This window comes from Hemitrygon akajei, chromosome 18 (assembly GCF_048418815.1).
Source record: "Hemitrygon akajei chromosome 18, sHemAka1.3, whole genome shotgun sequence".
Taxonomy (NCBI): domain Eukaryota; kingdom Metazoa; phylum Chordata; class Chondrichthyes; order Myliobatiformes; family Dasyatidae; genus Hemitrygon; species Hemitrygon akajei.
The window spans coordinates 24,394,741-24,420,939 of NC_133141.1; the positions used below are offsets into that span (position 1 = coordinate 24,394,741).

General features: G+C 47.7%; 1 protein-coding gene across 4 annotated transcripts in view; it reads right to left on the reverse strand.

Moving 5' to 3' along the window:
* The window catches only part of stac3 (SH3 and cysteine rich domain 3), a 62,932-nt gene extending 51,290 nt beyond the window's left edge, over positions 1–11,642 (reverse strand). The window contains exons 1-3 of one of the 4 annotated variants that reach the window (XM_073071097.1): positions 11,278–11,581; positions 8,238–8,317; positions 2,082–2,148 (exon numbers count right to left, since the gene is read on the reverse strand). In XM_073071097.1, the coding sequence (XP_072927198.1) occupies positions 2,082–2,147 (66 nt within the window). In that variant the 5' untranslated portion in view covers position 2,148; positions 8,238–8,317; positions 11,278–11,581. Of the gene's footprint in view, positions 1–589; positions 848–2,081; positions 2,149–8,237; positions 8,318–11,277 lie in introns of those variants that run through there. The other 3 variants (XM_073071101.1, XM_073071099.1, XM_073071100.1) reach the window with 3 other exon arrangements.
* Between the last annotated feature and the right edge of the window lie 14,557 nt (positions 11,643–26,199).

Here is a 26,199-nt window from a genome sequence, read left to right on the forward strand (position 1 = left end):
CTTGTTTTACCTTGTTCTACCTCAAAGCACTGTGTAATGATCTGATCTGTATGAACAGTATGCAAGACAAGCCTTTCAGTGAATCTTGCTACATGTGACAATAATAATCAATGCCAGATCAATACCAGTAGACCTTGCTGCTGGTTCACCTCTCTGCTGGTGATCGATATTCACCTGGGATGCTGCACAATCTGCAAAATACGTCAACCCTCAGCATCACTTGCCCCCATTTGAGCAATTGAACAGCAGATTCTGCCCACAATTGCAAGAAATGATGAACAAGAACTGCGGAAAAGTCTCCAGGTGAAGCAGCTGGACCTGCACTGACATCTTATCTGGAACTTCAGCACCAGCTGAACCCTAACCAAAATCTTTCTTCTCAGAGGGAGAAGCGAGTGAAAGGGAAGAGGTGGAATGTAAAGGCCTTCAAAAACAGCTTGTGGGAAAAGGAGGTGGATATTGGGATAGGAAGAGATGGAAGAACCCAGGTATCGTGTAGCAACACGCAGAAATGTGTGCTTGCTTCCAAAGAGATTTCAAAGAATCTCCCAATAGATAAACATTGAGAGCCTCTCCCTCAGAGTTTTACCTGAAACACGCTTTTCATGATGTTCCCTGGTCCCTGTCTTCTCCGGACGCAGAGCCTTTGCCGGCACTGCGATTCCAAGGCAGCTGCCTCTCGTGAGCAGGGATCACACTTGGACAACCCTTTGGTAAACACAAGGCGGCCTACCCCACGGAAATGAAAGCTCTCGGTGGAAGGCCCCAGAGACTCCTGTTCAGCTCCACTTGCTGAGCACACAGTGTCTGCGACGGCACTCCCCAACTCCTGACACTGCTGCTGGGGAAGATTTTCTGAGCTCTGCGCCCCGGCACATGCTCACTTCAAAGGGCATGTGAACCAAGTTTCAGGGACAAAAATAACCGACAAAAGGATTATTTACTTTGTTGTGTGACGGACGGGAACAGTTTGACGGAGCATTACTCAACAGAATGACATTCGCGCCTCTGTCTCATAAATCCTGGCAAAGTGCAGCCTCCCTAGCCCATCCCATACCTCTGAACGGTGAGTTAACAGGGCCGGGCTCACGTGGAGCATGTCGCCAGCAGCCTGCCTGAGTAGGTGGCACAGAGAAGTGGAAGGCAGACTGTGTTCATTACCAGGGTCAGGGGGTCCAGTACAGGCACGCACACACACACACACACACGGATAGGGATGCAGACAATACTAAACATCTCACATGCGCACACTCACACACATTCGCACCTCCCACACACAAGCCTCCCAGGTTCCAGTGACAGGGACATCTCGGATCAACTCCACAGCATTTTTAAGGGAGAGGGTGACCAACCAGGGGTTGTGATCTACGTTGGTGCTGATGACATAGGCGGGAGGGGTGACAGTGTCCTGCAGAGTGAGTTCAGGGTGCTGGGTGGTTCAGAGACAGTGAAACTATAAATGAAATAGCAGAGAACAGAAAAACGGAGACTGGAGCAAACCCTACACACTATTGCTTATTGGGTGACTCTACCTCTGACAGGAGACATCATGCCAGGAAACTCAGGAATTCCTTTGAGTCTCCAATGCCTGTAGTTTATGACAGGCAGCCATTCCTTCATTGTTGCCCAGTCACTGGTGCTGGGTGAATTTTACAATCCCCTGCATCAGCAGGCCTAGGGGTCCCTGCCGAGGGACCATTCTGTGGGTGATTCATACATGTGCTACCAAAGAGTGGCTTGATCTCACCCAATCTCATCTTAAAGTTGGGGCCTGACAACCAACCAAGGGGGAAAATACTGATGTCACTGGCCTAGGATGAGCTAGAGAGAAAGGCCACATTAAAGGCTATTTTGGCACCTATTCCTGCAAGGTACAGACAAATTGGCCTGTAACTTATTCAACTTGTTTTCTCACCCCTTTTGATTGGTTTTGGAAGGAAGAAGTGTGCACACATCTGGCCCCATTGTCATAAATACCTCCTGCATATACCCTACCTAATCAGCTCCTTGAATCCCAACCAGTTTCCCTCTCTTCCCATGAGCAAAACATCAACTCAATGAGACAATGTGGCCATTTTTACCGGAGATCCAGGCTGTTCCTCCTTCTGTGGAGCACTGGAATCATTCAGAGCCTCTTTCTCCGTCATTCTGGAATAGAGGGAACAAATTACTTCATGAAATTTGAGCGCAAATTGGTCAGAAAGGACTCATGAAAAACAAAACACTCAAACAGCCCTTCCAGCTGAGGCGGAATTTCACATGCATGGCCCCCTGGCCTTGTTTACTGCATCTAGTGCTCCCTATGTGGTTTTCCCTACATTAGTAAAATCTAGTGCAGACTAAGTGATTGCTTCACTGAGCACCTTTGCCCCATCTGAAGCTCCTGGTTTCCAGCCATGTAATTCCCCTCCCATTCCCACACCAACCTATCTGTCCTTCACCACCTCCACAGCCTGTGTGAGGCTAAACACCAACTAGAGGAACAGGATCTCCTATCCCCCCGGGTGGTCTACAGCCTGACAGCATGAACATTGAATTCTCCAACTTAACGTAACCTGCTCCCCCTCTCCCTTTTCTCTCTCCCCCTGATCTGCCCAGTTCCTCCCCCATCCACTCAATCTGCCCATCACCCACACACCCCTCCCACTGGGTCCCCTCCCATACCCACTCCATCTGCCCATCACCCACACACCCCTCCCACTGGGTCCCCTCCCATACCCACTCCATCTGTCCATCACCCAGACACCCCTCCCACTGGGTCCCCTCCCCCACCCACTCCTATCTGTCCATCACCCACACACCCCTCCCACTGGGTCCCTTCCCCCACACACTCCATCTGTCCGTCACCCACACTCCCCTCCCACTGGGTCCCCTCGCCCACCCACTCCATCTGTCCATCACCCACACTCCCCTCCCACTGGGTCCCCTCCCCCACCCACTCCATCTGTCCATCACCCACACACCCCTCCCACTGGGTCCCCTCCCCCACCCACTCCATCTGTCCGTCACCCACACACCCCTCCCACTGGGTCCCCTCCCCCACCCACTCCATCTGTCCGTCACTCACACACCCCTCCCACAGGGTCCCCTCCCCCACCCACTCCATCTGTCCATCACCCACACACCCCTCCCACTGGGTCCCCTCGCCCACCCACTCCATCTGTCCATCACCCACACTCCCCTCCCACTGGGTCCCCTCGCCCACCCACTCCATCTGTCCATCACCCACACTCCCCTCCCACTGGGTCCCCTCCCCCACCCACTCCATCTGTCCATCACCCACACACCCCTCCCACTGGGTCCCCTCCCCCACCCACTCCATCTGTCCGTCACCCACACACCCCTCCCACTGGGTCCCCTCCCCCACCCACTCCATCTGTCCATCACCCACACACCCCTCCCACTGGGTCCCTTCCCCCACCCACTCCATCTGTCCATCACCCACACACTCCTCTCACTGGGTCCCCTCCCCCACCCACTCCATCTGTCCATCACCCACACACCCCTCCCACTGGGTCCCCTCCCCCACCCACTCCATCTGTCCATCACCCACACACCCCTCCCCCACACACTCCATCTGTCCATCACCCACACACCCCTCCCACTGGGTCCCCTCGCCCACCCACTCCATCTGTCCATCACCCACACAACCCTCCCACTGGGTCCCCTCCCCCACCCACTCCATCTGTCCATCACCCACACACCCCTCCTACTGGGTCCCCTCCCCCACACACTCCATCTGTCCATCACCCACACACCCCTCCCACTGGGTCCCTCTCCCACCCACTCCATCTGTCCATCACCCACACACCCCTCCCACTGGGTCCCCTCCCCCACACACTCCATCTGTCCATCACCCACACACCCCTCCCACTGGGTCCCTCTCCCACCCACTCCATCTGTCCATCACCCACACACCCCTCCCACTGGGTCCCCTCCCCCACACACTCCATCTGTCCATCACCCACACACCCCTCCCACTGGGTCCCTCTCCCACCCACTCCATCTGTCCATCACCCACACACCCCTCCCACTGAGTCCCCTCCCCCACCCATCTGTCCATCACCCACACACCCCTCCCACAGGGTCCCCTCCCCCACCCACTCCATCTGTCCATCACCCACACACCCCTCCCACTGGGTCCCCTCCCCCACCCACTCCATCTGTCCATCACCCACACACCCCTCCCATTGGGTCCCCTCCCCCACCCACTCCATCTGTCCATCACCCACACACCCCTCCCACTGGTTCCCCTCCCCCACCCACTCCATCTGTCCGCCACCCACACACCCCTCCCACTGGGTCCCTACCCCCACCCACTCCATCTGTCCATCACCCACACACCCCTCCCACTGGGTCCCTTCCCCCACCCACTCCTATCTGTCCATCACTCACACACCCCTCCCACTGGTTCCCCTCCCCCACCCACTCCATCTGTCCATCACCCACACACCCCTCCCACTGGGTCCCCTCCCCCACCCACTCCATCTGTCCATCACCCACACACCACTCCCACTGGGTCCCCTCCCCCACCCACTCCATCTGTCCATCATCCACACACCCCTCCCACTGGGTCCCCTCCCCCACCCACCCCATCTGTCCATCACCCACACACCCTTCCCACTGGGTCCCCACCCCCACCCACTCCATCATCCACACACCCCTCCCACTGGGTCCCCTCCCCCACCCACTCCATCTGTCCATCATCCACACACCCCTCCCACTGGGTCCCCTCCCCCACCCACTCCATCTGTCCATCACCCACACACCCCTCCCACTGGGTCCCTTCCCACCCACAACATCTGTCCATCACCCACACACCCCTCCCACTGGGTCCCCTCCCCCACCCACTCCATCTGTCCGTCACCCGCACTCTCCTCCCACTGGGTCCCCTCCCCCACCCACTCCATCTGTCCATCACCCACACACCCCTCCCACTGGGTCCCCTCCCCCACCCACTCCATCTGTCCATCACCCACACACCCCTCCCACTGGGTCCCCTCCCCCACCCACTCCATCTGTCCATCACCCACACACCCCTCCCACTGGGTCCCCTCCCCCACCCACTCCATCTGTCCATCACCCACACTCCCCTCCCACTGGGTCCCCTCCCCCACCCACTCCATCTGTCCATCATCCACACACCCCTCCCACTGGGTCCCCTCCCCCACCCACTCCATCTGTCCATCATCCACACACCCCTCCCACCCACAACATCTGTCCATCACCCACACACCCCTCCCACTGGGTCCCTTCCCCCACCCACTCCATCTGTCCATCACCCACACACCCCTCCCACTGAGTCCCCTCCCTACCCACTCCATCTGTCCATCACCCACACAGCCCTCCACTGTTCCCATCTGCCCTCCTCACCTCCCTTAATTGGTTCCATATTCCACCTTCTTCTTCTATCAGATCTCACCATCTGTGTCCTTTGTCACCTCCTCCTCTCGCCTCCCAGCCTCTGTCACTATCTCCACTCTCCCCCCACTCCATCTTCCAATCACCTAGATCCACCTGTCACCTGCCAGCTCTTGCCCCACTGGTCCTCTCTACTCTCTGTCCTGATGAAGGCTCTCGAACAGAAATGTCGACTGTCCATCCATCACCACAGATTCTGCCTGACCCACTGTGTTCCTCCAGCAGTTGGTGTGTTGTGTCAGTTATGAAAACCTGTACACCATTCGTAAGCAGCTCTCCTCTACAAAGGAAATCCAAACTCTGAATTAACACCTTGTGACTCCAGCCTATAGAATTGATCAAAGGAAGAACCACTCAAGTTCACCAATGGATTAACCTAGAATGGAGAAGCTCCATGGATAACAGCTCACTCTCTCTACACCAACCAAAATAAAGGTTTACATTGTGTAAATGTGAGGCAGTTTCTAGAAAATCATGAACTCAGTGAAAGGTGCCCTTTGGTCTGCCCAAAATTTACTGGTCATCTGGCACACTGAGACGTATGTAAGAAAGTGCTGCCAAATGCCCCAGGAGTACGTGCTGAGGGACACACTGAGACTCGGTGTAATGTTGCCGTGGGGAAGCACCATAGTCCAGTTTCCTTCCAGCCATTTAATGGTACACAAAGGGGCTGTGACCATCTCTCAAACACTTCACTGATGCATTGTCTGGAGGGAACTGAAGTGATTGCAGAAAAAAAATGTTCCCCTGTTGTCCTTACACATCTGGAGAAGAGGGATGCTTATGTGAGAATGCTGTTGTTGGACTACAGTTCAGCATTCAACATCATAATTCCATCCAGGCTCGACAAAAAGCTCAGAGACCTCGGCCTTCACCCTGCCTTGTGTAGTTGGATCCTGGACTTCCTGTCAGATCACCAGCAGGTGGCTCCCTCACCTCCTCCCCTCTGACCTTTATCACTGTTAGAACAGAGTGAGGAGTGGATGGTAAATAATAGAAATTTGTGGATCACAACCCAATAAATTGCAGAGAATCATATCTTATTACTGGGAAGAAGGAAGGTTAGGGTTATCCCACAGGAATCGGGTGGTAAGATAACCTATACGTTCACGAACGATAGGTTGGGCAGGCAAGGAATACCTAGAAAAGAGCAAACTGGGGAATTTTGTTGGGTGGGGTTGTTGGATTTGAGGGAGCCCAGAGAAGAATTTGTGACCAGACTTCCAGAAACTGTGGTGTTGCAATGTCACACCACATGTGACCGTTTCAGTTTAGTTCCAGTGCACTTTTCAGCAATAAGTGTGTTGTCTTGGAAACAGCTGATGACACGCATCAGAATCGGCAGCTTCCGTGACTTGAACCTGCTTTTCTCGTAATGAGGGCAGGTGCTGGTTTCAGTGGTGTGGTCTCTGAGTGGCCAAGGCCCCTGACCAAAGCTGGGCTCATGGGGGACGAGTGCAGCAGGCTGCCACTTTGGCCCTGTCTCCAGAGCGAACGGCCAAAGTGCTGAGAGGGTGGGGGAAAGGAGGACAAGGACTCAAACATTAAAAACAGGAGAAAGAAGTCATTCAGCCCCCATCAGCACTGTTCCTTCTAAGCTGCACAGGCGCACGGCCGTGCAGTAACTGAAATGCTCCTGCACACATAGCCTTTATTGCTGCACAGCTAAAGTTTTCTTTTATATAATATTAATATAACTTTGAAATTATGTTAATATGATTTTGAAATCTATGTGAATCTAATTGTGAAGTAGTATGTGTTAATATAATCCATAAATTTTCTAAATAATAAATGTGCATTCTTTACTTTGAAACATTTTAGAGCTTCAATGTATTTCTATTGTTAGTGTTTCAAGTTACAACACTTACAAATTGTAACAATAAACACAGAATGGAAGTCGGTAGCTCATTGCTAATGAACCGCCAGCCCGTTGAACACCTGCGCCATCTAGTCAAAACATTTTACTTTTGTCATTGTGCCTGTCAGTTGTTTTGACTGCCTAACATCATTTACTTGTGTTGTGAATTGTAGTTTGTGTCTGTTTGATGTGAAAAACCCTCTATTCTGACTTTTTGGTAAGTAATCTTTCAAAAAAATCATAATCTAATAAGAATTTTTATAAAGTTTACAGAATGTGAAAGATTTTCTTCGTACCGTATTTGACTATACCCTTCAATTAATAAATAAAAAGTAATATGATTTTTAAATTTTCATTCTAAATATTCATAGTACACATGTTACAAAGAAAACATTTAAAGTGCCACACAGTTTTCAGGCCATATAAGAATTTCCTACTCCGAGCAATGGTTGCTCCATGCAGCTGTAAAAAGAAAAGTCAGAGGAAACGTTGCCCGTTAGGTCTGACCTGCCCCACAGGTTATGAATGGCCAACTTGTGCACTGTCCATACATGTGAGCAGGCAGTTGAGACACCGGTGGGGTGGATTTGCTGGTTGCTGTGTGGCTGCAGGCACCTTCCGCTAGGTGGGAATTGGCTCTGAAGCAACATCTGTATTGTTGAATTAAATACTCCATGCTGCCCTTGGTTGGCCTATGGTTTTCTTTAAATATATTACCAGGCAGCTGTATTTGCAAACTGGGTTATGAATGTTGCTCAAGAACAGATCCCAAATACAACCTGGATACAACAGTCCCACATGCTTCCTGACATTTAACTGGACTGAAGCGTGCGATTTCTCAGAGCCTTGTATCATTACACTAAGTTCTCCCATTTCAAACCAAAGAACTACTTCTGAGCCCTGAGTGAAGGGGAGGTTTCGGCATTACCACTGTTTTGGCGGTGTGTATTACACAGACCTTTGTTAATGGGTCAGTCCACTGCTCACTCCACCGATCTCCCTCTCACTCTGCTTCCTGGCAATTGGAGAGTTGGCGGCCTGTTTATGAGAGAAATATGTTTGAGAGGATCTGGTATTATGACGTGCAGAGTAACTGCTATCCGTTGAAGCTTCTACGTGAGACATCAGGCGATGGAGGTGGGGCTGGCGGGGAACTACAGCAGCTGTTTCACTATCTGAAACGATCGGGCCCCAGCAAGAGATGTGTGAGCTCACTATAAATAGAACAACTAAGACTCCAATGCTCCTCATAAACATGGCACCTGCTTTGCTGTGGCTCCTCCTGTAGTGTGATTAGGACTGGGCTACAGTGGGAGATAGGACCCTGAGTCTAACCAGCTTTCCACCTCCCTCAGCCTTTCTCCTTCCTCACCTGCAAGTTCCGACCTTGATAGTGCCCCAGACAGCAGGCCTCAAATCCTTCACTTGGGCTCCGGCACAAGTCGAGCACGCAGTCAGAGCAACAGTCTCCACACCTTTGGTTGAGCCATGGGGAGAAGGCTCTGCTTAAAACGACGTAGGGATCCCATGCAGTCAATCTTGGTGAGCACTCTGCTGTCAGCAAGACTGAGTGCACCTCACTTACATGGGACTGTCCTCCAGTCACCGGATCTTTCTGGAGAAATTATCCTGCTTTTAATGGGAGGTGTTGTAGTTGGTGCCGACTCCCACAGTTTTCCCTGCCCTTTCAATACATTGTTTACTGAGCAAATTGACGTTATGTCTTGCATAGTATTTTGCTGCCTGAACATAGAACATACAGAACAGGAACAGGAGCTTCAGCCCTCGATGTTGTGCCAAACTAATTGATCTAATGACATCTAATAAAACTAGCCCCGTCTGCCTGCACGTGGTCCAGATTCCTCCATTCCCTGTGTATTCATGTGCCTGTCTGCGAGCCCCTTAAACGCTTCCACCACCACCACAGGCACCCACCACTCTTTGTGTAAAAAACCCTGCCCCTCCTATCTCCTTTGAACTTTCTCCCTCTCAGCTTAAATTGATGCCCTTTAGTATAAGACAGTTCAACCCTAGGAAAGAGATCTGTTCCGCTCAAAATTGTAAGTCTCCCCTCAGCCTCTGGCACTCCAGAAAAAAAAAAACAAGTTTATCCAACCTCTCCCTTCTAATCCGGACAGCATCCTAGTAACCCCATCCTGCACCCTCTCCATCATTCCTGTAATGGGGCAACCAGAAATGAATGCAGTACTCCAACTGCGGCCTAACCAGAGTTTTATAAAGCTGTGACGTAACTTTCTGACTTTTGAATTCAATGCCTTGACCAAAAAAAGCAAGCATGCCATACGCCTTCTTTACCGCCCTATCGATTTGTGTGTCCTCTTTCAAGGAGCCCAGTGGTGAAATGATGAGTGTGAAGATACAGAGGCCTGAGTTCAAACCCTGTGGAACTCAGTAAATAACCTGGATTTGTGCATCATTGACTCCCCACTTCTGAGCTCATGGTTGAACAAAGGTTACTGGTGGAGCACTTGAAGATGGCCGGGCCCAGGACACTGCCCTGCAGTGATGTCCTGGGGCTGGGGTGATTCACCTTCATCAATCACGACCACCAGCCACATATGGGGTGACTCCAACCACTGCAGTGTCTTATCCTTGACGCCCACTGACTCTGCTTTGACCCCACACTCAGTCAAACACTGCCTTGAGTTCAGCTCTGTGGCCCAACTTTGGACCCGGGGTGGGGTCCTGACTGGGTTGCGGTGAGCTGGTCACTGGTCGGAGGTGATCAGATCTCTCAGCACTTTACGGATGACGGAGAGCAGGCTAAGAGGTGAATAGATGGATTGGATTTCTGCTTTGTGAAGGGGATGTACCTGGGTGATTTTCTTCACTGCTGGGTAAACACAATGTGAGAACTGATGGGTAGTGACGGCGGTGGGTGGGGTGGTTGAGGATGGAGGGGGGGTGGTCTTTATGAAGCAGTGGGGCAGGGTGATGGTAGGGAAAGGGTTGGTGGGTTGAGTCATAGATTCACAGACTCATACAGCGCAGAAACAGGCCCTTTGGCCCATCTGGTCCATGCCAGCCAAGATTCCCATCTAAGCTGGTCCCAGTTGCCTGCATTTGACCCCTATCCCTCCAAACCATTCCCATCCATATATCTGTCCAAATACACTTCAAATGCTGTTAATGTACCTGCCTCAAGCAATACACCGACCATTCTCTGGGTGAAGTTACCCCTCTGTTCGTATTAAATCTCTCCCCTCTCACCTTATAACTGTGTCCTCTAGTTCTTCATTCCCCAACCCTGGGAAAAATATTGAATGGATTCGCCCTATCTAAGTCCTTCATGACTTAATATCATCTCAGTCTTCAGTCTCCTACTCGACTGCTCAACCTGTGCCTTCATGTCCAGGCAACGTTCTGGTGAAAGAAAAGGTTTGAGGGAGTCAGGGTAACCGGATTATCTGGCTTCCAGCATTTTTTTAGGAAGGTCGATTCCCTGCGAGTTGGCAGCGGGACACCCGAAACTTCCAAATTCAACCAGTCGCCGAATTTTGCGACGGGGCGAAGGACGGGCGTGTGGTGTCACCTTAAGGTGCTGAACGAACAGGTTGTTGATGTTTGGGACAGCGAGACAGATTTGTATCGGAGCTCCCCGCCAGAGGATGCAATGCACCGTGCGTTCACAGTCCTGTTACTGGAACGAGTTTACTATTGATGAGGAACATGAGTCCTTACACCCAGGGTCCCGAGGGACTTGGCTTCAGGGCTATTCTGAGCTGGGAGGTCAGGAGATCTGGTCGCATCTAAATGCGGATCTTCGCAAACATCAGCTCAGGTTCCAGAGGGGCAGAGAACTCCCATTCAATTTGCATTCCTAAACTGCACAAAACCACTTTCGAAGTTCGCCCACTTTCTGCTAACAAACGGTTACAAAGTTTCAAACTCAGCACACGTTCCAGGCACCCGTTTAAGAGCAATTCCCCTCCCCCCAAAAAAAAGTTTGTAAATCGGCTTTTTCCCGGAGAACAAACCTTGCCAATCCCCTCTGGACTATTAGAAGAAGTGCCGGGAACGAGGCGTTTTCGGGTTCTCTTTACCCCGGTGAGCGGAAGAGCCTCCCTGTCCGTGGCTGGTGGGCTGAGCGATGTGGTCGGCGGCTGTTCCAGCGAACACTGGGAGTCGGGTAGGCTCAGTGGGAGATGACACAGACACTGCTCGGGCTGACAGGGGGTAATTGGAGCCGCTCTCGGCTCCTCTCCTCCCACAGCCAAGCTGCAATGAATGGACCCTTCCCTCGAGGACCGCTCTTGTGTAACGCCCCGGGGTCTGGCGACTCACTTCTAAGCCGCCTGGATTGGAGGTGGGAGCGAGGGCAACAGGTTTCCAGCAGTCACCTCAGCCCCCGAACCAGTTTACAGTCTGCTCCAGCTCAGTGCACACACACACACACACCACGGCAAACACATGCACACACAAAAAAGCGGGCACGCACGCACACACAAAACAGGTACACACACACACACACACACACACACACACACACACACACAAGTATACATCCACACAGACATAAAAAAATATGTGAAACAGAATCAGGATCCTGTTGCGCCACAGATCTTGATCATGCTAGTTTTATTTTACCCCACATCCCTTGATTCCTTAAATATTCAGAAATGTATCGATGTTGTTCTGAATGAACCCAGTGCCTGAGTCTCCATAGCCCTCTGGGGGAAAAAGTCTAAAGTTTGGCCACGTCTGGGTGAAGAAATCGCCCCTCATCCCAGTCCTGAATAGCCAGCCACTCATTCTGAGACTGTGCTGCTAGTTCTGTATTTCATAGAAAATAGAACAGTGCAGCAGAGTGAAACCCTTAGGCTCATGATGTCGAAATTATAACCAATTCTAAGATCAATCTAACCCTTCCCTCCTACATAGCCCTCTATTTTTCTTTCATTGGTTGCCTACCTAAGAGTTTTTTTTTTATATCCCGAAGGTATCAGCCTCCACTACCAGCCCTGGCAAAGCATTCCACACATCCACCACTCTTTGTGTAAAAAACCTACCTCTGACATTCCCCCCCCCCCCCCACCTGTACTTTCTTCCAATCACCTTAAAATTATGTCCCCAGGTATTAGCCGTGTCTGCCCTGGGAAAATGTCTCTGGCCATCCACTCGATCTGTGCCTTTTATCATCCTGTCAGGTCACTTCTCATCCTCCTTCACTCTGCAGAGCAAAGCCCTACACCTCATAAAATATGCTCTCTAATCCAGGCAGCATCCAAGTAAATCTCCTCATCCCGGGAGAGACATCATCCCTATATCCAACCTGTAAGAATTTTGAAAGACTCAGCAAGGACTCCTTCCATTGTTCTAAATTCTAGCAAACAGTCTCAGTCCTCTCAACATCTCCACAAACAGTGAACCCACCACCTCAGAGAAGAGCCGCCAGAAAGTCTGGTGAATCTTCTCTGCCCCCTTTCTGTAACAAGTACATAATTTTTTAGGTAAGGAGGCTGAAATTGTACACAATATTCCAATTAATTGCTGTAAGATAACTTTCCTGTACCAGTAAAGGCAACCATATTTTTTGCCTTTCTAATTGCCTGCTGCATCTGTTTGTTCACTTTCAATGGCTTGTGCCCCAAGAAGCCCAGGTCTCTTTGAACATCAAGACCTCCCAGTCTATCACTTGGTAAAACTGCACAGCTTTTGTTTTACCCACTGACCTCACAACTGTTTCACATTCTGCTCCACCGGCCATGACGTTACCCAGTCACTCAGCTTGTCTACATTCACTTGAAGCCTCTTGGCATTCTTACCAAGATTCCAACTTGGCTTCATATCATCAGCAAACTTTGAAATGTTGCATTTGGACCTCTCGGGCAAATCATTGAGAGAGGTTGTGAACGGCTGGGGTTCAAGCACCGATTCCACTGGTCCCAGCCTGCCAACTCGAGAGGGATCTGATTGTTCTTACTTTCCATCTTCTATCTTCTAGTCAACTCTGGTTCAAAGTCAAAGTGGAGTTTATTGTCAGGTACACAGTACGTCTAAACACGGGTGCAATGAAAAGCTTCCTTGCAGCAGCATCACAGGCACACAGCATCAGATAAGCAGCATTCATAAGAAAAAAACATTTATTAAACATAAATTATGCACAAATTTTACAACCAATTATAACAAGGAAAGGCAAATTCCATTTAAGTGCAAAGTGGTCATGGTGCTGCTAGACTGTAGTGATCAGGGGTTGTGCCAGTCAGTCCAAGAACCAACTGGTTGAAGAGAAGAAGCTGTTCTTGAACCTGGTGGTGTGGGACTTCAGGCTTCTGTACCTCCTGCCTGGTGGTAGCTGTGAGAAGATGGCATAGCCCGGATGTTGGGAATCTCTGATGATGGACATTCCACATTAATGCATCGACCTCAATACCATGTGCTTTAACCTCATTCAACAACTTCTTGAGTGGAATTTTATTGAAAACCTTCTGAGAATACAATCTCTCTCCATCCACTGGTCCTCCTCATCTATACTGCTAGATACATCCTCAAAGAACTCCAGTAGATGTGTCAAATTTGGCTTCCCTTTCATAAATCCAGGTTGCTCCTGCTCAATGATATTATCTTTTATGTATCTTGATATCACATCCTTTATATCAGATACCATTATTTTCTCAACTGCTGATCTCAGGCTGATTGGACAATAGTTCCAGTTTCCTTCTCCCTCCTTTTCTCAAGCAGTGGGGTTGCATTTGCTACTTTCCAATCTGTGTAACTGTTCCAGGATCTATTGGCTTTTGGAAGTTGATACTATTGGTCAGTACTTTTGAAACTCTGGGATGTCGATTATCATGTCTATGACATCTATCAGGTTTCAGTCCCCGTGTTATGAATGTCTGACAGATGGACATGCAAATGAGCTTGTATAATATTATTAAATTCAAAAGCCTGATGTATGTGCATACACCCAGTGGCCACTTTATTAGGTACCTCCTGTGACTAATAAAGTGATCACTGACTGTATGTTCATGGTCTTCTGTTGCTGTGTTTGTGCATTCGGGGATGCTCTTCTGCACACCACTGTTGTAACATGTGGTTATTTGAGTTACTGTCACCTTCCTGTCGCTTGAACCAGTCTGGCCATTCTCCTCTGACCTCCCTCATTAACAAAGCATTTTCACCCACAGAACTACCACTCACTGGATGATTTTTTTTTGTCATTGTCTGCGCTGCAAGGCATCCCCTGAACACTTCCTCATCTGCTAACTCTTTGCAAGGTTCAACAAGCAGTATTTTCGTATCCTTTCTGCTTCTCTCCCTGAAGGCATTAACTCTTACCGAGGTTCTTTCACCTCCACTGCCCCTGCCAAGCAACTCACTGAAGTGTGTGAATTGATTCAGTGGGTACTGGGACTTACATTCAGAAGCCATTTCATTAGTACTTTCTGTACCTAATGAGCTGGCCACTTGTGGTCTCCCGCTGCTGTGGCCCGTCCGCTTCGACTTGTTGTGCATTCAGAGATGCTTTTCTGCACACCCCTGTTGTAGCATGGCTATTTGAGTTCCTGTCACCTTCCTGTCAGCTTGAACCAGTCTGGCCATTCTCCTCTGACCTCTCTCAATAACAAGGTGTTTTCACCCACAGAACTGCCGCTCACTGGATGATTTTTTTGCTTTCCACACCATTCTCTGTAAGCTCTAGAGATTGTTGTGTGAGGAAATCCCAGGAGATCAGCAGCTTCTGAGATACTCAAACCACCCTGTCTGGCACCAACAAACATTCTGCAGTCAAAGTCACTTAGATCACATTTCTTTCCCCATTCTGATGTTTGGTCTGAACAACAACATAACTTCTTGACCATGTCTGCATGCTTTTGTTCATCGAGCTGCTGCCACGTGATTGCTAATCAGATATTTGCATTAATAAGCAGGTGTACCTAATAAAGTGGCCACTGAGTGTGCGAACAAGACTTTTAGAAATTGCTCTTTCTTATCAGTCAGATGTGGTTACCATTTTGAGTGATTTGTGTGTCTTTTTGTGAGTTACAGACAAAAGTGACTTATTATTGTCTGTAAACACAGAGCCCATTTGCTACCCAATGTCAATTTACAAATTTACTTCATCACTAGTTTCTTTTACTTCCAATTCTGCACCGGGCCCTTGATCCACCAGCAATTCTAGGAGATTTTCTGTGGCTTTCATGAAGACAGGTAGGGGTCTGAACACCCGATTTGTGTGCAAGCCATACATATGCGCAAACCTTTAGGAAACGGAATGGATTTGCCGGCAGCTTTGGAACTGTAAGGATCATCTGCCGATTTGGGACCTCGGCTCGTAGTCACACTTCTGACTTATGAACCGTTCAGGTCGCACATGGTTCACAGGAATGGAACCCTGCTGTGAACCAGGGACCAACCAGTGCAAAATATTTGTTTAATTCCTCTGCCTTTTCCTTATGCATAAACTCTCTTGCCTATAGCTGTCAGGGACAAGAATCTGCTCTCTTTTTTGCACGCCTAAAAAAGCTCTTAAAGTCTGTCTTTAAGCATTTTTTTGCCAGTTTCATACCTTGGCACAATAATAAAGCAGTTTGCTCTCAAATTCTACTATCCGTCTGTTCCCTGATCAATTTCTTAATCATTCATTATTGAAATTTCAGATGTTTCAATCCCCAGCTTCCAGCTTTTTCTGGTAACTTTATGAGCCTCTTCCTTGGATTTAATATAGTTTTTAAGTTCTTCTATAATCAATAGTTGGATGAGTTTTCCTGTTGGTGTTTTAGTGTTGCCTCTCCACTGTCACAGCCTTTACTGTATATTCTCAGTTCACTCTGTCCTCTCATACTTTGTTTGGATTGAAAACCCTGGTGTCGGATTGAACCACACCACACTTAATGCAATGTAAACACTCTATCATAGTATGGGGAATCTTTCCAAGGACCATTCTACAAGCTTGTTAACTAACCCTCCTCGTTGTACAATACCAGACTGAAGCTATCCTGTTCCTTCATCAGTTCTTCAAAATTCGGAGGAATCAGACTTGTACGTTCTAGAACTGCATCCTCAATATTGATGGTACTAATTTGTCTTGTTCAGTCTGTCTGTAGATTAACATCTCCGATTACTGCACTACCACTGTCTCACACACACACAAAACTGGACAAATAAAGAACAAATACTGAGAACATGAGTTTAAGTCCTTGAAAGTGAGTCTGTAGGTTTGGCTCATACACACACACAAACATATACACGCTCATACACACAAGCACAGACACACACAATGACTCACAAACATAGTCACACTGCACACACAAGCACAGGCACACACACACACACAAACATATACACGCTCATACACACAAGCACAGACACACACAATGACTCACAAACATAGTCACACTGCACACACAAACACAGAGACACACACACTCGTGAGCATATACACAAATATACCCACATACAAACAAATACATACACACTGCACATACAGCCACATATACACAGACATGCGTACAACATACAAGTACACACACTCACATGCAAACACAAATATACACACAGAGACTCAGAATGAGACACACACATATACACACAAACACACACTCACGTGCATACATGCAATCACACACAGACTCACAGAAAAACAGGGACACAGGTGTGCACACACACACACACTTATACACATCCACACACAGAGTGACACACATACAGGCACAGACACATGCACAAACACACTCACTCTCACACACACAATCACACAGAGACCGTATAAGCCAGCAACCCTTTCTGCAGAGATTGCTGCTTAACCATTCTCTTTGCCTGTTTACTGTAACATGATTTTGTCTGTTAGTTACTAACCCAGTGGAAGTGCCTTCACATTATTGAAATGCGTTATCATTTTGGAATAGTTCCCACAGAGGTGGTAAATGTAATCCCACTCTTTATGAAAGTCCCAGCACTTTTTTCTACTTTAAAAATCCTCTGACATCCACCAGCCAATGAAATTACCCACGCCTTTTCAGCAGCGATAGACGATGCAGCAGTTAGTGCCACTACCTCACATCTGCGTGACCCAGGTTCAACCATGACCTTGGGCACTGTCTGTGTGGAGTTGGCCCATTCTCTCCGACCTCATGGAGTTCCCCCGGGTGCTCCAGGTTCTTCTCACATCCCAAAGACATGAGTCGGTGGGTTAATAACTGAAAATCCCGCCTAGTGTAGACGAGCAGGTAAAGAATCAAAAAATGGGCATGTGAGAAAACAGGTTGGAAAGGTACTGGGGCTAGTTTGGACCTGATGGACTGAATGCCTTCCTGCTTTGTAGCAATTAATAAGTCAGCCCTGACTGGCCTCCTCACTGTTAACTTTACTCCCAATTTTTGGTGAAATGCAAATGATAGTGTTCAGTCTCTGCAAATCCAAGCCATTGTGTACTTTGGAAAAATCAATGGTCCCAGCCATCTCTACCAGAGCCCATCACTGCTTTAGAACCTAGGACAGAACAGCACAGAAATAGGCCCTTTGACCCACAATGTTGTACCAAACACAGAATCAGAATCAGGTTTAATATCACTGGCATATGTCATGCAATATGTTATTTTGCTGGAGCAGTGAGGTAGTGTACATGGGTTCAATGCCCATTCAGAAGTCTGATGACAGAGGGGAAGAAGCTGTTCCTGAAATGGTGAGTGTGTGTCTTCAGGCTTCTGTATCTCCTCATTGATGGTATCCACGAGAAGAGGGCATGTCCTGGGTTATGGAGATCCTTAATGAAGGATGCCAGCTTCTCAAGGCATCCCCTTTTGAAGATGTCCTAGATGCTGGGGAGGCGAGTGCCCATGATGGAGCTGGCTGAGATTACAACTTTCTGCAGCATTTTTTCAGGTCCTGTGCATTGGCCCCTCCATACCAGATGGCGATGTAACTAGTTAGAATGTTCTCACAATGCATCTGTGGAAATTTGCAAGTCTTTGGTGACATACCAATTCCCCTCAAACTCCTAATGAAATATAGCCACTTTTGTGCCTTTGCAGTTGCATCAATATGTTGGGCCCAGGATAGATCTTCAGAGATGTTGACACCGAGGAACCTGAATCTTTCCACTGCTCATCCTTCAATGAGGATTGGTGTGTGTTCCCCGACTTCCCCTTTCTGAAGTCCACAGTCCACAGTCTCACTGACGTTGAGTGCAAGGTTGTTGCTGTGACTCCACTCAACCAGCTGATCTATCTCACTCCTGTTCACCTCCTTGTCACCATCTGAGGTTCTGCCAACAACAGTTATGTCATCAGGAAATTTATAGATGGCATGGGAGCTGTGCCCAGCCACACAACCGTGGGTGTAGAGAGAGTAGAACAGTGGGCTAAGCACATACCCCTGAGGTGCGCCTGTGTTTATTGTCAGCGAGGAGGAGATGTTATTTCCGATCTGCACAGACAGTGGTCTCCTGGTGAGGAAGTCAAGGATCCAGTTTCAGAGGGAGGTAGGGAAGCCCAGGTTTTGAAGCTTGTTGATTAGAACAGAGGGTATGATTGCATTGAACACTGAGCTGCAATCAATAAACAGCAGCCTGACATGGATATTACTATTGCCCAGGTGATCCAAGGTCAAGTGGAGAGCCAGTGAGGTTGCATCTGCTGTAGACCTGTTGTGGTGAAAGGTAAATTGCAGTGTGCCCAGGTCCTTGCTTAGGCAGGAGTTGATTGTGGCTTTGACCAACCTCTCAAAGCGCTTCATCACAGTAGATATGAGTGCTACTGGGCGATAGTTGTTGAGGGAGCTCACCCTGCTCTTCTTGGGCACTGGTGTGATAAACACCCATTTGAAACAGGTAGGAACCTCCAACTGCAGCAGTGAGAGATTGAAGATGTCCTTGAACACTCCAGCCAGTTGGTTGGCGCAGTTTTTCAGAGCCCTACGAGGTACACCATCAGGACCTGACACCCTTGTGAGGGTTCACCCTCATGAAAGATGTTCTAACATTGGCCTCCGAGGCAGAGGTTACAGGGTCACCAGATGCTGCAAGGATTCACACAGGTGTAGTTTTATTCTCCCTTTCAAATTGTGCATAAAAGCCGTTGAGCTTATCTGGGAGAGAAACATCACAGTAATTTATGATATTAGGTTTTGCTTTATAGGAAGTAACAGCCTGCAGACCCTGCCAGAGTTGACGTGGATCGGATTCTGTCATCAATCGGAATTGTTTTTATCGCCCTATATAGTTCTGGATCACTGGTTTTGAATGCCACAGATCTAGCCCTCAGCAGACTATGAATCTCCTGGTTCATCCTCAGTTTTTGGTTTGGGTATGTCTGGTATGTTGTCGAAGGCACGCACTCATCCACACAGGTCTTGAAGTTGGTCTTGATGAACGCGATGACAAATTAAACTAAATTCCTTCTGCCTGCACATGATCCATCTCCCTCTATTTCCTGCATAGTCATGTGTCTGTCTAACAGACTGTTAATCACCACTGTTTCATCTGCTTCCACCAACACCCCAGGCAGTGCATTCCAGGGACCTCTGCTCTCTGTGTAAAAAATATGCCTCGCACATCTCCTTTAAACATTTACCCTCTCACCTGAAATCCCTGTCCTCTAGTATTTACCATCTCTACTCTGGAAAAGGATTCTCTCTGCCTACCCTATTGTAATTTTATAAGCTTCTATCAGTTCTTCCCTCGGCCCCTGCTGCCCAGAGAAAACAATGCAAGTTTCCGCACCCTCTCCTTGTAGCACATGCCCTCTAAACCGGGTAGCAAGCTCTTCTGCCCCTCCCTATAGCCTCCACATCCTTCGCATAATGGGGCAGCCAGAATGCACACAGTACTTGCGTGTTTATTTTCAATATTCAAAGAACATTCATTGAGCAATATTTTCTGCTATCTGGATTTTAACTAGCTTCACTTCATTCCCTTTTACACCATTCATTTTCAATTTTTTTATTGATTTAAAAAAATAAGGATAAGTACAAGTCAGAGGAGAAGTTATCTCAAATACATATTTCAATAATAGTACAAAGAAAGGAATACACACTGTCAAAATCATGTATAGTATTAAGCTAATATAAAGCAAAAAAAAGAACCACATCTCCTCTTAACAATTCATAGAAAAAAAAGCTCAAACATTTCTGTTATTGAGAGAAAAAAACCCACTAAACTAGCCTAAAACAAAAAAAGGGGGACTGGGCAGTCCATTTTGAGGATACAATATAAAAAAAGGAAGAATCCTTCTGGTCAAATCTAAAACTTCGCGGAGAAGAAAAAAAAGATTAACTGAAAAAGTAAAAAGAATTAGATCACATGAAAATATTGAATAAAAGGTCGCCAAGTTTGCTCAAATTTACACCATTTACACCATTGATGTTAACTTTATCAACTATTTCATGAACATTTTAAGTGTTTATATGCCATTTAGAAATCCAAACATGTGGCACCAACGCACTTCCTTAGCCTTCTGTACATTCTCAAAAGACGTTTGCCTTTTACAAATCAACAAATGTCGTTGGTTAACCAGAGCTTCCCAGACAGTTTGTGATTTTATCTTATGCCCTGTGAAAGCTTACGGTACAAGACAGCCTGCTTATCCAAAGTCTTCACGTTCCATCACACTTCTTGCAGCTACCATCGGGCTGGAGGTACAGAAGCCCGAATTTCCACACCAACTGGTTCAAGAACAGTTACCTCCCTTCAACCATTTTGTTCTTGAGCTAACCAGTATAATACGAATCACCACAGTTTGGTAACGCCGTAATTACATCAATGACTCCGCATTAAAATTGATTTGTTTTCTAATTATGTTCTTCCTTGTAAAATGTGTATAATTTATCTTTTTCTTGTGAGTGTTGTTTATCTGACGCTGTGTGCCTGCGATGTGGCTGCTGCAAGATTTTCATTGCACCTGTGCATACACACACTTGTGCATATGACAGTAAACTCCAGTGTGACTTGAATTGTTGGTTAACTAACACCCATCTGAAGGCCTAGCCATAGACAGATACAACAGCCCCTTCATCCCTTTGAGCGTGCGCTGATCACGAACCATCCATTTAGAGTAATACCATCTTATTCTCCCTATATTCCCGCCAGCTCCCCCCCCCGCTAGATTTTACCACTCACCTATATATTTGGGGGCAATTAACCCACTGACCCACATGCTTTTGGGACACGGGAGGAAAATGGCGCGCCTGGGGGAAAGAATATATTGTGAATGTCTTTAAGAAAAGGGTGGCTTGGTGATGACAACTTCCCCTCCCCCACCCACCTTCATATTCTGGTTTCTTCCCCCTTCCTTCCCAGTCCTGATGAAGCGTCTCAGTCCGAAACGTCAACTGTTTATTCCCCTCCATAAACGCTGCCTGACCTGCCGAGTTTCTCCTGCATTTTGTTTCCTCAAGACTTCCAGCATCTGTAGAATCTCTTGTGTTTATGTGTGTCAGGACTCGTAGACTGTTCCTCAGTCCCCATGTAGATTTGGACATGCTGCTAAGTTTGCTAGTATTTTGAGATGTATGGGATAACCTGATGGTGTGTATGATCATGTCATGCATTAAAAGATGCAAAAAGGCTCCTTAAATGACCAAGTGACTGTAAGTACCTGAGCCCAGGAAACCCACCACACTGATGGGGCTCCATATGTATAACCAGCAGTTAACCTAACTCTATCTTTTCATACTTACACACCCTTTATCTAATCAAAACTACTACTTTGTGTCCACGTATAAAGTGTTCTTCTGTGGAAATCTTGACATGGCCTTGATAATAAACAGAGTCAGTGAGGAGCAACTCATTCCAATATAGCGTTCCTTCTGCATTGGGATGCCGTGCCTTTTTGAACATTTCAGGTCCACTCATTTGTCAATACTTGGACTCGTACTTTAGCTTGGTAAACACATCAGTGGAGGCGATGATGTATCTAGGCAATATTCACCATAAACTCTTGTACATGGTACCACCTAGTGGTCTTGTGCATCTGACATTAACAGAGTGGACGTGAGCTCTGAAATGGAGGCGCAGAGATTGTGACAGTCTTGCTTCCTTTATCGTCCTCAAATTTCCCAGAAGTGGACTAACGAACATTTGGAAACAGCCAAAATGTCTTGAGACCTTGATAAGAGGTGTCAGTTCTGGAAACTGGACTGTGTGTGACGCAATGACATTCCAATGAGATGCAAAATAAAGGAAGATTGTGGGATTATGCCGGCTGTGAAGCTTGTTTCTTCATGACTTGGGGAACCTCCTCGAGCAAATCTGAGCCACTGGTGTCCAACACCAGTGAGATGGCAATGTTATTTTTTCCACTGGGGCATTGCCTTCAGGAAGACTCAGGGCTCCCAGTGGTGGACATCAGCTATGCCAGCTTTTATCAGGGGCTATTGCGAGTCTGGGGTATGGTCTCCTCCAGTCAGAGAACTCTTCTGTCAGTCAAGAGTAGTGCTCTCTGGGAAAGATGGCTCTCCATTCTGTCGTGGTGGGAACCAAGGGGCCTCGTGAGTGTGGATTGATCTCGGCTGTGTTCACCCCTGCTCAGCCAGAACTACTCAGCAGACTCAAGGCCCAAGGTGTTTCTTGGGATTCAGTCCCACACAATGTGTGTCACCCCGATGTGCCAAGGTGGTTCTTCTACGAGCTGCTCCTGCACACTGTACACATTTGCCGTTCGGACATGCCTTACCACATGGCAGTGAGGGAGGTCCCTCGTGGAGGTCTCTTTATGTGAGAGTCGTCCCCCTTCACACTGGGGACTTGGGGTGGACAGTGTTGCATGGAGCAGTACCGTGTGACAGGCTTTCAAGCTGGTTTAGGCCACCTGTTATTTCTGTGGCTGGAGGAGTCAGTGTTTCATGTAACTACAGAGTGTGAGAGATTGCAGCCCCTATTTGAGTTTCTGAAGGGGCTGCTTCTCAAGCTCTGGCTGCACTTCAGCCTCCACACTCCTGACCTTCAGTCACCCAGTGTGGAGGGGGTGGGCCGCTCAGGGGATCTCCTGAGTCTGGCAGATTCACAGAAACCGGGCTGTGGGTAGTGAGGGGCTCTGCCTGTCCCTCGTCCATGCACGTAGTCTCCATGGGTGCAGTGGGGGATTTCTGGGACTGGTGGGCACCATGGGGGATTGAGTGTGTTTGGAATTACAATCACCATGCTAAACTTGAAATTGTGAAGCACGTGCAACGTTCTATTAATGTCATGGAATGAATCTCCTTTGCAAACAGAACCAAACAGCCTTGTGGCCCAGCACACCACCCACTGCCCTACCTGCACTGCTGAGCTTAGAGCCTTTCCTAACTCTGCTGCAGATGAACTGGTGTATTGGAGATCCCAGGAGGCGTAACAGTTACAGAGAAAGCGCAGTGCAGGTAGACAGGTGCAAGGCCACTGCGAGACACACTTAGTGTCACTTTAGTAGGGACACCTGTACAACTGCTTGTTGATGCAAATATCTAATCTAATCTAACGTGGCAGCAACTCAATTCAAGATTCAAGATTGTTTACTGTCATTTCCAGTGCACAAGTGTAAAGAAAAATGAAATAATTGTTACTCTGGATCCGATGCAGCACAAAAAAGCACAAGAAGATAAAGGCAACACACACAAAATGCTGGAGGAACTCAGCAGGCCAGGCAGCATCTATGGAAAAAAGTGCAGTCGACGTTTCGGGCCAAAACCCTCTGGCAGGAGGGTGTGTTACTCAGATTTCCAGCATCTACAGATTTTCTCTTGTTTGTGAGAAGATAAAAGCACGCAGGCATGGTCAAGAGGCTCTGTTGTTATCCACACCAACCATCAGAATCGGGAAGAAATGTGATCTGAATGACTTTGACCGTTGGTCTCAGACAGGCTGGTTTGAGAATCTCAGAAACAGCTGACCTCCTGTGATTTTTACACACGACGACCTCTAGAGTTTACAGAGAATGGTGCAAAAAAACAAATAAAAAATCCACTGAGCATCAGTTGTGTGGGTGAAAATGCCTTGGAGAGGTCAGAGGAGAATGGCCAGACTGGTTCAAGCTGACAGGAAGGCGATGGTAATTCAAATAACCTCATGTTACAACAGTGGTGTGCAGAAGAGCATCTCTCAGTGAATATCAAACCTTGAAGTGGGTGGGCTACAGCAACAGAAGATCATGATCATACACCCAGTGGCCACATTATTAGGTACAGGAGGTATCTAAAAAAAAAAGTGGCCACTGAGTGTAGATTCAAGAGTCCATTTTTCAGTACAAGGGGTCCATTCAATAGTCCAACAACAGCAGAATAGAGGCTGCCTTTGGTTCGTGCTTTCAGGCTTTTGTATCTTCTGCCCACTGGGAGGAGGGAGAAGAGACCAAATTTCTTGGTGTTCACCTGACGGAGAATCTCACCTGGTCCCTCAACACCAGCTCCATAGCAAAGAAAGCCCAGCAGCGTCTCTACTTTCTGCGAAGGCTGAGGAAAGTCCATCTCCCACCCCCCATCCTCATCACATTCTACAGGGGTTGTATTGAGAGCATCCTGAGCAGCTGCATCACTGCCTGGTTCGGAAATTGCACCATCTCCGATCGCAAGACTCTGCAGGGGATAGTGAGCTCAGCTGAGAAGATCATCGGGGTCTCTCTTCCCGCCATCACGGACATTTACACTACACGCTGCATCCGCAAAGCAAACAGCATTATGAAGGACCCCATGCACCCCTCATACAATCTCTTCTCCCTCCTGCCGTCTGGGAAAAGGCTCCGAAGCATTCGGGCTCTCACGACCAGACTATGTAACAGTTTCTTCCCCCAAGTCATCAGACCCCTCAATACCCGAAGCCTGGAGGTCTGACAGTAAATCTACAATGCTGATGAAACAGGATTATTGTGGCACTGTCCTCACTCACAACCTCAGCTGCTGCAAATGATGAAATTACCCATGGCTTTGATCAACCCAATGACCATTAAACAATGCTTCTGTATGTGAATGCCACAGGTGTTATAAAGGTATTACTCTTCTCCCTGTTGGCTATACACTCTGTAGCCATTTTATTATGCACCTCCTGTATCTAATAAAGTGGCTACTGAGGGTATTTCTGTATGTTCGTGATCTTCTGCTGCTGTAGCCCATCTACTTCAAGGTTTGATGTGTTGTGCGTTCAGAGATGCTCTTCTGCACACCACTGTAGTGACGTGTGGTTATTTGAGTTACTGTCAGTTTGAACCAGTCTGGCCATTCTCTTCTGACCTTTGTTATTAACAAGGTGTTTTTGCCTCCCAGATCTGATGCTCGTTGGATGCTGTTTTGCTTTTCACACCATTCTCTGTAAACGCTAGAGATTGTCGTACATGAAAATTCCAGGAGATCAACATTTTGAGACGCTCAAAGCACCTTGTCTGGCACCAACAATCATACCACGGTCAAAGTCACTTAGATCACATTTCCTCCCCATTCTGATGTTTGCTGTGTACAACAACAAAACCTCTTGTCTGTGCATGCTTTTATGCATTGAGTTGGCTGCTGAATGTAAAGCTTAGTGATTCCTGCATAAATGCAGAATCTTGTTGTAGCACATGCAAAAGGACTTTTACAGAAATAAAGGACTGTTGTGGTTTTGTTAGATAACTGCCATGCTCTTGCTCATCCTCCTCCAGAACTTGTAAATGGAAATATCTTTCTTATTTTACTCCCTGCAAACATGACAAGTTGAATTCAGCCTATAGTTCCAGGCTTGTTACAATATATAAAAATTTTGTATTGGTGTGATTTTATCTGATGAACTACAAAGGGAAAGTTCAAGATTTTCGGTCAAAGTACTCCATCAAAGAAGCAACTTTGAACATTTCATGTGCATGGAAGCAGTTGCAGACTGAAACACCGTGACGTGGTTGGCAAAAACTACAGCCTCTTGTCATTTTGAAGGGTCATCTAGTGAAGCAGTTTTTGAAGGATTTGTGTGTGTAAAGGCAAGTGGTGATAGATGTGATAGAATTAGTGGATGGAGGGAGTGC